Raw genomic sequence first — 14,130 nt, 5'->3', positions numbered from 1 at the left:
ACTGGAAGAAGCCAGAAAATCTTCAAAGGAAGGGACAACATATGCTAGCGGAGAATTCTAGTCTACACCACCTGTTGGTAAGTTTGTCACTCATTTTCTGAAACTTCAAAATTTTCTGTCTGTTTCCCTCATAACTCAAAAAGTATTAAAGATAAGTGCATGAAATTTTGCATCCTTATTCAAAGTGGTATGATGTACAACGTGAATTTAATATCGTTGCCCAGTCATTAATAGAAAAAATGATGTTTTTAATTGAAGATAAAATTATTTTTTATTAAACATTTTCTACTTACACTGCAAATATTTAGGAAATATTAATTCACATTGTTGCTGCAACCTTTGAGAATAGATCAGACACAAGAAATAAAAAATTCAGTGACTTAGGAGGGAAATGGTGGTCGGTCGTAAAAAATAGTTCCCAAATTTCAGTTGCTCAATAAATGGCTAATTTTTTTTTATTAAAATCCAAATAGTGGCTCATAAAAAGGGAAGATTCAATACTAACCTTTAAAAATTTTCAAGGAAATTGAATTAGGAAGACCTGAGAAAAACAAAGAAATAAATACTGCAATTTTCATTGATTTAAGCTGGATGTTTCCCCTAAAGAAGGTATCACTGGTTTGATAGCATTTGTAAGTTAGTCATAATATTGTGGTTTATGTATTATTATACCTGTATTGTTCCTTGAACTTAAAAAAAAAAGCTCATAAAATTCTAAAATGCACGCAAATGATGCAAGGAGCTTGAATTCGAGAGCAAAACTGCAGACTCACCTTGCCAGAAGGGCAAGAGTATGCTCCCATGGGCAAAGCATGCACGGGTCTGGACTACAGGTCATAAAGAGGGTTGTGATTTCTAAAGAATTGGTGGGACCATTCCATTGATGGAGAAATATAACTACAGCTAGAAAATCTCTGCTGACATCATTACTTACTTACAAATGGCTTTTAAGGAACCCGCAGGTTCATTGCTGCCAACATTTCATGGAATGCAATTGAAAATCCAGTTTTAAGAGAGTTTTTACAAAACTACTGCAACAAAATATCCCCTCTGAATCTATGTCTAAGAAAAATATATTTAGACAGAGTGTACAATGAAACTTTAGCATCCATAGGAGGATATAGGTGATTCTTACAAATGGGTCTCTGTAGATGAAACCTCAGTCTCCATGAAGTATGATAGTAGGAAAATTTGAGCCTCATAAACCTTCTATTCCATATCTTGTATGTCTTACGGTACTTCTGAAAGTGAATAGCCAAACCATTGCTTATTTATGGATGATGCAGCTGCACTTCTTAAAACTTTTTATCTTAACATCATTCATGTAATCTGTTTAGTTCATGCACTTCACAGGGTTTCTTAAACAATCAGGAACGAATTCCTTCTTGTCAATTCGTTCATTTCCAATATGAAAAAAAAGTTTTTGTAAAGCCCCATCCAGGATTTCAATATTCAGAGAGAAATGTCCAGAAATTCCACTCTCACCTCAGCCTGTTGTTACACGAGGGGGAACATTGTTTTAGTCAGTAGTGTATTATTTTGAATATTTTAAAGAAGTGGTCACAATTATTGAAGAATCCGATACTGCAGCGTGTGTGAAAGCAGTGAAAGAGTGTCTATATTACCCGTCATGAAAAAGAAAACATATTGCCTACACAACATAAAACTTTTCGTTCATACGTGCAAGCATTGAACAATTAGAACGTAAAAACAATCTCTCTGTAGCCAAATAGCAATAGTAAAGAATGTCTAGGTGAACATAAAGCATCTCCAGATAGGAGGCTATACAGCTCAGCGGAGCTAGTTTGGCACTCCAATGCCATAGGTAAAGCGTTTCCAACCTCTGCGGACAAACACGCTGTTCGATTGTAAATGCCATTAACACTAACACTAAAACTAAAATAGTAACTGCACACAGCGAACTCCTAACTATACACAGTACACACAGCGATACTATAAACGCGCGAACTCACACTAGGCAATCATATTATGGGTCAGACTGCGGACCGTTGTCGCTCCATCTGCGTAAATAATCTGGCGGTCACCGAGCGGCCAGTCACCCGCTAGCATTTAGAATCTTAACAGTATAGGTCTTCAACTGGACACTCTGTATATTGTGCTTTGGGTCAAATCGGGAAAAAAATTAAAAGTGGGACAATGTACTACATAAGAATGTAGTATTTTGATTATTGAAAAAAATATCAAGAGTGATATTGACAGGAAAATGTAAATGTTCCAGCAGGTATTGATGTTCCTACTGTTAATTTAAAATTTGCTCCTCTCACATCTGTTTCAGGAGAAAGAAGTTTTTGTGCTTTCAAAATGATTCTCGCTGACAAAAGGCAAAGATTAACTTTGGACAAATTAGAAAAAAATTCTGGCGATGTCCTGTGCAGATTATTGAAGAGTCCACTGCATGAATGATGGATGTCATTTGGAATACATTTTGCAGGAGAAGCAATTGAAAGTTTGAAATGCTTAGCGCTCAAAGATTAACTGTGATTTTCGGATCATTACTGAACAATGACTATCAGTGTTAATGCCATACAACTCTCTATGTACAGTTTCCCTAGAAAAGGATGAGATGATTGAATATTCCTAAATCTCAGATGTAAGACACTGCGCATGATCAGAGACCAGAGCACTGATACACAAGATAACGAATATTGAGTTACTTAAATTCAGGCTATTTGGTTTGTTACTAGCATCGTTCCCAAATTCACTTCAAAAACTGCAAAAAAAAATGATATTACGTAAATACAAGATAAATATATACATAAATCATGTAGTTAAATCGACAATGGACCTTCATGACTAGATCGACACTCCACACAGAAAGGAAAGCTTTCGTGTCGTTTCAATAGCTCAGACGCTAAGAATTCTGCGTCTCGTGTAGAAGAGTGCGAGTTCGACTCCTAGTCTACACAACGATTTTTTGTTTAAATAACATTGAAATAGCTCAATAACGTTGAAATAGAGTTTTACAGATTCCTCAGATTAAGTGTTAATGATCACAGACAATACAAAATTACAAGTTATAATATTGTAAACCTTAATCTAATGAATGCATTTATACATACACATACATACAATGTAAATGCATATATATTAAAAACTAACAATTAAAATGAAATTAAAAAAATATTCCTAAGCCACACAGACAAACTTTTACAAAGGTTTAGAGTCCTTAGGCTATGTCATATGTTGAGTAGTTATTACAATAGTTTATTAGTAGCTTTCCCATATGTGTAAGAAATGCACTCGCACAAAACAATTTTTGTTAAAAGTGTGGCTTTGGATTATTTCATTCTCACCCCTTCAGTTGATTTTAACTATTTTATCTACGTGTTTGCAATAGTCTTTAATTTAATGTGCATTCAATTTTATTCATGTTATGATTGAATGAAAAAACGCTTTTGCAGTTATTGACTAATTACATATATTAATACTAATTATTAAATGCATCTGTTAAGTAACAAGTTGCAGTATCTTTTGCAATATCCTGAATGTTTAAGTTGTCAATAATATTTCTGTATTATATACTATAAGACATTAAAAGAATTTGCAGTAGATTGGGGTTCCTCTTGTTTATAATCACTGGTTTTAATGAAAAAAATATTTTCTTTCTTAGAATATCTACAAGTTTAATTTTAATAATATTCCGAATAGCTTTAATTGCATTATCTGAATGTTGTACTTTTCTATTCTAATGTATTCTATTTCCCTCTTTCATAATTTCTGATAAATTACACCGTCCTTCTTGTAGTGTTTAAGAACATGAGATTCATTACATTGCAACACAATACATATAGAATCTTCTTTTCAGTACATGAGATTTTTAAGTCCCTGCGTTATCTACATGTTTTTACTTTTGGATTTTTTCACAACATTGATTGGAGAACATCCACTAAAGTGATTCTGAAATTAAAGTGAAAAATACAATACATTTACTCTTAATGTCAGTAGTACCACTATCATATACGTTTTTCCAAGATTCATTTTGTAGACATAAATGTAAATAGTCACTAGATACAGCATTTACGACTCTTTTTTAGTTTTTAAATTAATATTTTGAAATTGTTCAGTGACATTGGAAACACTTAGGTTTTGTTTATCATGTTCAGACAAGCCATTGATTATAGGTTCTGTCGAATAGGAATTCAGTCTAATTCTGTGTACAAAACTTTTATCAATGGCTGTGCTACTTCAGCTTGTATGCTGGTGGGAAAATGACTCTACGACTAAGGTTTCCTGTTTCAAGGAGTGAATTCAATTTACTTTTACGGAAAATTTCTGAGAGATAATCTATGTTTATGTCACTACAGATCACAAATTTCATATGAGATTTATAAAGTCTTTTCTTTACAAATTCAATGTTGGCTATAAATATTAATAAATAATGTAAGAAATATGAATGATTGTAGTTAGAAGTCTGATTTACATTATAAAAAGCAAGAAGTTACATTCCGCTGCAAAATTCGAACTTTCGATGCATAAGCACGGACCTATTCAATGCTTATGTTAATAACCTATAATTTAGCTGTAGCAATGTGGTGTCATAACTTGGGATTTGTTTACTTAATGTAATTAGATTTAATTTGATTAGTTTCGCAACAATAATTGGATTTCTGTTATATCCTGTTATTTAAATATTTAATTTAGGGTTGAATTATCAACTCTTACTGTGCAAGATGCCCCTTATTTCAATAATTCTGTATCAAGTTAAATAGTCATTGTTTACACTAAAGTATTATCGTCATCCCTCATTTCTCATCGTAATGACATGACATAATGACGTGACATGAGACAGCGAGTTATAGCTCTAGTTGAGGCTGGATATGGGGCTAGATATGCTGGCCGTTTGGTCGGTGTTCCTGGAAGTACAGCCGCGAGGGGGTTCATCGTTATAAAATTCAGGGGAGATCGAAAATCGCCCTATTCCTGGGCGTCCGCGGATTTCTTCATTGGAAGAGGATGCTCTCTTATTCGAGACAGTTCGACTGGACTCCTTTCGGACTGCTAACGAAATAAGAGCAGCATCTAACTTTCCTGGTTCTTCATAGACTGTGATCAGCAGGTTGAGGAACCGCGGTATTAGGAGCCGGATGGCTGCCCAAATGGAAATATTGGGGGAAGCACAAGCTGTGAACTATCTTTCCTTCGCTACCAATCGAGTGGATTTCGATTGGAGAAATGTATGATGGTATGTGGACAAGATTTTAAGTTAACGGGTCTCTTTTTGTTTTTTTTTTATGATTTTTGTTTCAGGAAGAATACTTTTAAGTTCCAAGTAAGATTTATTTATTTTTTTGACGAGGTTGACCCCACTTGTAGACCAAAAATTGGGCATAAATTATTCCATATTTTTCGACAAATTATACAGTCGAGGAACTCTGAACAAATTAATTACACCTCAATAAAAAAAAAAAGTTTTACCTGGGATCGAACACGAAATGTTTCGATTATACGGTGGAACCGACACGCTACTATGTGAGCTACTGAGACAAGACAGTGACAGCCGCAGTCCAGAATGTAGATCCGGTAGCAGGCATTTGCCATTCGGTACAGAGAAGCAATGATATTTTGTTACCCGAGCTATGTTGTGAAATTGTGGCCTTAAATGGCTGTCTTCTTCGTGATCCTTATTCTGGTCCTTGTCCTTGTGGTCCTTGTAACAATTCTTTTTCTATTTATCATGGTACTTATCGTTATACGTCGATATCGAGTGAACCGAGCTGTAGAACTTAAACTTCCTACAACCAAGAATCGTCTCATTCTTTTTAAGGGTAACTGTACATATTTCACACCTTGATATTACATAAAAATCCGGTCCCTATTTATGAGCCACCTGAATTGGTACATGGAAACTCAACACTTTTCATCTTCAGACCAAGTGGGTTTTTATCTGAAGATAACCACAGCTCACCAATTGGTAATCGTAACCTAGAATATTAAAGAATTATTTAATGAACATGAAAGTGTACTAGTGGTCTTTGTAGATTTTCAAAATGCATTTGATGGAGTATGGAGGAGAAAACTCTTAATTGATCTTCAAGAACTACCAACTGGAACTCCAAGGATTCTCTGCCAAAAAAATAAACCAATACAAACTCCACCCAACTAAAGCAAATAGCACTAGCAACAATAGCTGAGAAGTATCCTCAACAGATTGGTGGGGAGTGTATACTGACGGTTCAAAACTACAGATGAAAGGAAATGTTGGAGTGGGAGTTTATAGCAAAGAATTTGCACACTACATACCAATAGGCAAAGCTAAATCAGTTTTCGAAGATAAATGTAAAGCTACAGAAGTAGCATTACTAAATTAATGACCAGAATCTATAACTCTTTAGTAAAGAACTGTTTTCAGAACATGGGAGGAGTGATAGTAGGAAAAAGAAGAATAAAGTGTATAAGATTTCTGATGATATGGCGTTGTTAGCAGAAGAGGAAATTATACTAAAGAATATGCTACTGGAGCTAAATGACAGCTGTGAGCAGTATGGGATGAAGATAAATGCAAATAAGACGAAGAGCATGGTCATAGGAAGAAAAATATAGAAAATAAACTTGCGAATTCTAAATGAGGCAGTAGAGCAAGTGGACAGCTTCAAATACTTGGGATGTACTATAAGCAGTAACATGAGCTCCTGCCAGGAAGTCAAAAGGAGAATAGCAATGGCCAAGGAACCTTTTAATTGAAAAAGAAGCATCTTCTGCGGACCTCTGGAAAAAGAACTAAGGAAGAGACTGCTTTGTATGAACTGTGGCATTGTATGGGGCAGAAACATGGACATTACGACAAAGTGAAGAGAAGCAAATAGAAGTATTTGAAATGTGGATATGGAGAAGAATGGAATGTGTGCAATGGACAAACAGAATAATAAATGAAGCTGTATTGGAAAGAGTGGGTGAAGAAAGAATGATGCTGAAACTGATCAGGAAGAGAAAAAGGAATTGGATGGGTCACTGGCTGAGAAGAAATTGCCTACTGAAGGATGCACTGGAAGGAATAGTGAATGGGAGAAGAGTTCGAGGTAGAAGAAGATATCAAATGATAGACGATATTAAAATATATGGATCATATGCGGAAACAAAGAGGAAGGCGGAAAATAGGAAAGACTGAAGAAAGATTGATTTGCAGTGAAAGACCTGCCCTTGGGCAGAACACTAAATGAATGAATGAATGAATGAATGAATGAATGAATCTATAACTTCAAAAAAGCAGTCATCCTGGTAGACTCCAAAGCAGCTACAGAAACAACAGCATCAAATACCGCACCTAAAATCCCATCAATAGCAGAAAATAAGAAACTGCCAACAATGTTCAGAGGGCAACAAAAAAAACAAAAGCACATCGTACTTAAATGGATCTCCTCATACATTGGATTAGTGGCAGAAAAGGGAACCAAAATATCGCAACAGCCCAAACATTCAAAGCCAACACAGAGTAATACAAGAAATCAAAACAAAACTTGATCACCCTGCATTCTTTAGACCTCAAAGATACCTTAGCCAAATTTATGATTCTAATAGGTCATGACTGTCTAGCACACCATTTGAAAATATTCGACATGAACACATGTATGTTAAGAAACACATATGCTGTAATGAATGCAGAACACCTACTTAAAGTGCTGTGTTGAAGTAGGCTAATTAGCTATATTGGAAAGCAAGAAGGAAAATGGTGTTTAACTATCAAGGTCCGGATCATAGAAAATCATCACAATGATGATGATGATGATGATGATGATGATGTACCCCCACACGATTGGTTAAAGACTACAATTAATAGAAGTCCAATACTAATTGAATTTAATGCTTTCAATAGTGAATAACTCTTCATAGAAACAATAGCTAAAAATTAGGATAATAAAATCTCCATTGTAATAATGTTTAACGAACTGCAGAATGAACTTACGGGCTATTCTTTCTGGATGTGGACGAACAGGACTTGGATTAAGCTCACTAGGACTAAAGGAGATAGGAGGAGGACTACTGGCAACATAGAAGTCCTTCAGTTCTGCCTTAGCTGCCTCATCTGCTATCCTCTTGTTGTCAATAATCAAATGATAGGCTATAGCAAGCTGGTCGTGAGGATCTCCACTCAGCAGAGCACTGTGCACTTCATGTTCTTTCACTCCAAATTTCTGCAAAAAATTTATTTGTGTTAACTCTCAACACCTGCTTTTATCTCAATATTGAGCGTAAATATTTCATGTATACATTCAAGACAACACTCAAAACAAACATAAAAGTTAGACCACTATAAAACAATATCTCAATTACGAGGGAGAGTCAAAAAGTAACCTTAATAATTGTTTTATTAATTGAATATGTACAATAAGACTACAAACACTTCATTACTTTTCAACATAGTCCCCACTAGTTCAATGCAAGTGATGAAGTGTTTGTTGTCTTATTGTACATATTCAATTAATAAAACAATTATTAATGTTGCTTTTTGACTCTCCCTCGTACAATAAGGTAATGTATTATTTGAGAAATCTGTCATGCAACATATTTCCAGAAATAGGTGCAAATACAAAAAAAAAATAGAAGGATTTTCCATTACAATATTCATGTACAGTGTACCTGTATTATTTTATTACCACTAAGCTAGGACTACCATATGTCCTTTACCTCGATTATTACACTTTTTTATATCGTGTTTGGGGGTTCAGGGGCAGATGAATATATTAATCAATTCTCGATTTTCTTTTAAAACTGAGGGTGCTTCAAAGCGAAATGTTTGGACATCCCTAGTCATATGCATTAAGTCATTGATGTGCACTATAAACCATAAACTACTGATTTCAACAATATCATATACATTGTGCATGTTCCATACAATTAGAGTTCCCTGCGCTTTTATTTCATCAGTGCACACTGGTACAAGACAATATACTCACAATATACTGGAGTATTATTTTGATGTTCCCGGTTGCGCTCAGTTCATACTGTGTGCCTATGTCATTATTCGTTTCCTGTGTAATTGTAGACAGTTGTAGTGTGTTGAATTGTAGTTGTTGCTGTTTAAAATGCCGAAAAGAGTTGTTCGTTAATAAAGATATGAAGGAAGAACTTCTATATTTGGTTACTGTATGTGGAACAGATAAAGTGAGGTGTCTAAAATGCCGAGAAGAATTTTCAGACATCAGAGAGAAACATCAGTGAATCTAAAGCTTTAAATGCATAAAAAAGTTAATTGAAAAGTGATGATAAATTATGTTATTAAGGAATTAACCTTCACATAATCACAGTGCTATACATGATCTAAGTTTCAGGTCTTCTGACTGTACTTCAAAATTAATTTAAAAAATATGTGATCCTAAGTTTATGTCAGCTAGAACAAAAACAGAAGCATTGATTATGAATGTTACTGAAAACTTTCACAACTTAGTTGATGAATAAACAGGTTTCTGAGGCTCAATTTTTGTCCGTTTCTATGGACTGTTCTAAAAGGAAAGACTGAATGCTTGTTCCAATAACAAGATATTTCAGATCAGAAACTGTCATCCACATGAAATTGATTGAATTTGGTGAACATCAGAACTCCTCAATAAATACCATGTGAGTATAATTTAAAAAATGACCTCTCAAAGAAGATTGTGTTTTATTGTGCAGATAATACAAATTCAAACTTTGGTGGTGTTCATAGGAGAGGAAATAATAATATACATACAAAGCTATAATCAGAAATAAATAGGGAACTTGCTGGAGTTGGCTGTGGAGCTCACGTTGTAAACAACTGCTTACAGACATCTTCAGATAAGCTACCTATTGATTTTACGTTAATTTTAGTAAAGTTATTTAAGTACTGAAGTTGTGTGCAATTTTGTTCTTTGTTGATTGCTATCCTGGAATATTTCTTCCTCTTTTAAAGTTGTATTTGCTTTTGTGTCTTGTAAACTTCATGGGGAGATGCGACAGGTCGAAATGTAAAAAAGGCCTCTTTCTAACTGAAAACTACTGAAAACTCTGGTGTCTAGAATATATGCAAATAAATACATAATAAAACTACAGGAATGGTTATTAAAGAACCAGCTACCTATTTTAGAGTTTTACAAGGGTGATGCAATTTGTAGTGTATCCCCAAGAAACTGATTGCCTTAGTGAAAGCTACCATGAAAAACACTCAGAGTCAAATCAAAATACAGAATAGATTATCAAGTACTGTAATTACCAAGGATGGATTCAGACAAGGAGATTCATTATCCTGTCTTTTGTTTAACATAGCACTGGAGAGGGTTATTAGAAATGCTGGCAACAACACAAGGGGAACCGTCCTATGTAAATCAATCCAGATTTTGGCAAATGCAGATGATATTGACATAATTGCAAGAATACCAAGAAAAATGAAAGATGAATTTACAGATTAATGAGGGGAAAACTAAGTACATGTCTGTAACTGAGAAAGAATATTCTAATGAGTTCACATCTATTAAAATTGCCTCAAATAATCTTGAAGTTGTACGTAGCTTTACCTACCTTGGATCAGAAGTTAATACCAAGAATAATGTTAATTCCCTCAAAGAGGGAATAATGTCTGCTAACAAGTGTTATCATGGCCTCAGAAAACATCTGAAGTCCAAATTGCTGTTCAGGGAAACTAAAGTAATGACGTTTAAAGCATTAATAAGATCACTATTAACATATGGCGCTGAGACATGGACATTATCAAAATCTGATGAGAGGCAACTTGGCATATTGAAAGGATCCTAAGGCATATTTTTGGGCCAGTGGCAGAAAATGGGGTTTGAAGGAGGATATATAATCATGAATTATATAACCTATATAATGAACTACACATTGTTAGATGTATAAAGATCAGAAGTGGGCAGGACATGTACTTCGTGCCAATAACAGAATGATAAAGAGGATATTTAATGCAGTGCCAAAAGAGACCAGGAAAGTTGGAAGACCTAAGTTAAGATGGGAAAAAGGTGTGAGAGAGGATGTAAAGATAATTGGAATTAAGAACTGGAGGAGCTCGGCACTAAATAGGGAAGAATGGGGAAAATTTCTTCAGAAGGCCAAGGCCCACAGAGGGCTGTCATGCCAATGATGACGATGACGACGACGACAACGAAGACGACGACGACGTGTGTGTGTGTGTGTGTGTGTGCGTGCGTGCGTGCTTGTGTATTTATGAAATGTTATGGTGATATGTCATATCACCCTGAGCAAAAACCAATCAAAACTTCAAAATTTGACAGACATTAATTTAAATTTTCCATTTAACTTGTCAAGTCTCTAGTACATCAATTAAGAATGCTATTTCACTAAGGGACTTCACGACTTTCAGTGGCCATTATATTATAGAGACAAAAATTTAAGCGTTATTAAAAAAAAACAATGAAGATTATGGTTATGCAAATTTCAAAATTGCTGCACTGAAATTATTTCAATTCAGTACTTAAGAATGAAACATTAAGTCTAATCCCATATAGAATTTTGAAAATATACGTCTGTTCTAAAGGTTAAAACATACTATGGGCATGCCAGGAGAAGTTGCACCAAGTTGATAGACGGAAGATGGGTGGAAAACTGGGCATGTGCACTAGTGCTGCACCCTGTCCTACATAACAAACACTGGACTCACGTGTTTCCTGTGTGCATAGTGTTAACATAAGACAAGTGATGGTTTCGGTATTGAGTGTAGTATAAACCTAGCCCTCCCTGCCTAACCACTCACAGTGACTTCTCCTAATATTCTCATAGTATTCTGCTTAAGATCCCTAAATTTTTGGCCATTGTAATTCCAATGGTAATACGCCATGACTTCATTTTAATTTATCATTTAAGATAAAATAATTTAAAATCACCAAACACAGATCAACTGTGAAAGATACTGAAAAAAATAGTCTTTGATATTATTTGTAGGCACTAATATTTCTAAAAAATAGCACCAATCTACTTCAGACTTATTACTGAAGTGCAGACCAGTAATATCTCTTACTTGAATTTGGAAGAAAATATTATAAACCACCGCTGTGGAGTAGTAGTTAGCCTGGCTGACCATGAAATGAGCGGACCTGGGTTGAAATCCTGGTTGTGACAAGTTGCCTGATTGAGGTTTTTTTCCGGGGCTTTCCCTCAACCCATTAAAAGCAAATGCTGGGTAACTTTTGGTGTTGGACCCGACTTATATTGCTGGCATTATCACCTTCATCTCATTCAGATGCTAGATAACCAGAGTAGTTGATAAAGCATCGTAAAATAACCAATTAAAAAAATATATATATTTGGCTTCGGTAGTGCAGTTGGTATAGCACTGGCCTTCTGTGCTCAAGGTTGCGGATTCAATCCCACCAGAGGTCGATAGCATTTAAGTGTGCTTAAATGCAACAGGCTCATCTCAGTAGATTTACTGGTATGTAAAAGAACTCCTGCAGGACAAAATTCTGGCACACTGGCGATGTTGATATAACCTCGGCAGTTGCGAGCATCGTTAAATTAACAATAAACCATAATTTTTATATATATATATATATATATATATATATATTCAAAGGACTTGCTTGAATTCATTGTTCCATATGAAATTAAAAATGATAATCTATTCACATTATGAAATATTCATTATACAATATATTCTTACCTCACAAACTTCAGTCACTGCATCAGTATCTATGACGGATGAGTCTTGTTCTACAGGAGATGGAAAAAGGTATGCAGGAAGGTCTCGTTGAAACCATTCATGTTTCCTGAAAAATAAAATGAAAAATATATATATACAGAATGTTTAAAAAATACCCGGCAAAATTAGAAGGTTGGATTTCTCATATGTGGAGCAGAAAGAAAGGTAAAATAAACATGAGTCTGGAAATTCGTAATTTCTGACGATCACATTTTGTTTAAATTTCGTATAATGATGCACTCTCTTTGCACTCACTTACAAAAAAATGTTCGAAATGCCCACCACTGACATAGATTTTAGATTTATTTATTTATTTATTTAACCTGGTAGAGATAAGGCCGTCAGGCCTTCTCTGCCCCTCTACCAGGGGATTACAACTATAACATGAACAATAAGATTACAATTAATATTAAATTTACAATTACAATTACAATTACAATAAAAATTAAAGTACGACAAGAATACCTGATTAATGAAAGCTAGACATTTTATCATAGAAGTTAAGAACAAAGAATATTTTTGTATTTACAAAATTACAAATTAAACCTACAATAACAAAATTCTATAGTGATGAAATTACCGGATATTGAGATATTTTGTGGTAGATTAAAAGAACTATTTACAAGAAACCATGTCTGAACGAGTCTCAATTACTGACCAAGTGCCTAGTAAGTTTGCGTTTGAATTGAATTTTATTTCGACAGTCCCTGATGCTAGCAGGTAACGAATTCCAGAGTCTTGGCAGGGCTATTGTGAAAGAGGATGAGTATGAGGAGGTGCGATGGGATGGTATTGTTAGTATTGTTTCATGGCGAGAGCGTGTGTTCAGATTGTGGTGGGAAGAAAGGTAAGTGAAGCGAGACGACAGGTACGAAGGAATAGAAGAGTTCAAGATTTCGAAGAGAAAGAGAAGTGAATGTAAATTTCTTTTCTTATCTAGTTTAAGCCAACCTATTGCTTCCAGGGATGGGGTAATATGATCATATTTACGAACATTGCTTACAAAACGTACACACAAATTATGAGCACGTTGAAGTTTCATTTTGTTGTCGCTGGAAAGGTCAGTCAGTAAAATGTCAGCATAGTCAAAATGGGGAAATACAAGGGTCTGCACAAGGGACTTTTTTAAGCAAGAGGGAAGATGAACATTTATCCTTTTTAGCACATGAATAATAGAATATACTTTTCTGCAGGTTTCTGTGATTTGCATGTCCCAGTTGAGATTATTATCCATGTGAATGCCAAGATTTTTTACCGAAGAACTGAAAGGGATATGCACTGTACTTACTTTAACGGGGGAAATGTCGAGGTGCTTTACAGCGTCGGTTTGCCGTTTGTGTCCTAATATGATTGCTTGTGTCTTTCCAGGATTGATATTAAGATGGAATTTCTTTGTCCATGTCACAATCGAGTCAATGTCTTTGTTCAATTTATCTATAGCGTCATTTATTCGATCTAAGCGGGAAGAGATGTAGCATTGAAGGTCG

At 34.9% G+C, this 14,130-nt stretch overlaps 2 protein-coding genes across 3 annotated transcripts in view; both read right to left on the bottom strand.

The window, feature by feature from the left end:
- The window catches only part of LOC138707927 (uncharacterized), a 272,613-nt gene that overhangs the window by 196,650 nt on the left and 61,833 nt on the right, over positions 1 to 14,130 (bottom strand). The window lies entirely within an intron of this gene.
- The window catches only part of AMPKalpha (AMP-activated protein kinase alpha subunit), a 113,791-nt gene that overhangs the window by 48,267 nt on the left and 51,394 nt on the right, over positions 1 to 14,130 (bottom strand). For both annotated transcript variants that reach the window (XM_069837991.1, XM_069837992.1), the window contains exons 7-8: positions 12,605 to 12,710; positions 7,922 to 8,150 (exon numbers count right to left, since the gene is read on the bottom strand). In XM_069837991.1, coding sequence (XP_069694092.1) covers positions 7,922 to 8,150; positions 12,605 to 12,710 — 335 coding nt within the window. The remainder of the gene's footprint in view (positions 1 to 7,921; positions 8,151 to 12,604; positions 12,711 to 14,130) is intronic.

This window comes from Periplaneta americana, chromosome 10 (genome assembly GCF_040183065.1).
Source record: "Periplaneta americana isolate PAMFEO1 chromosome 10, P.americana_PAMFEO1_priV1, whole genome shotgun sequence".
NCBI lineage: Eukaryota > Metazoa > Arthropoda > Insecta > Blattodea > Blattidae > Periplaneta > Periplaneta americana.
Note: the sequence above shows the minus strand (reverse complement) of the source record. Positions and strands in the feature narration are given on the sequence as shown.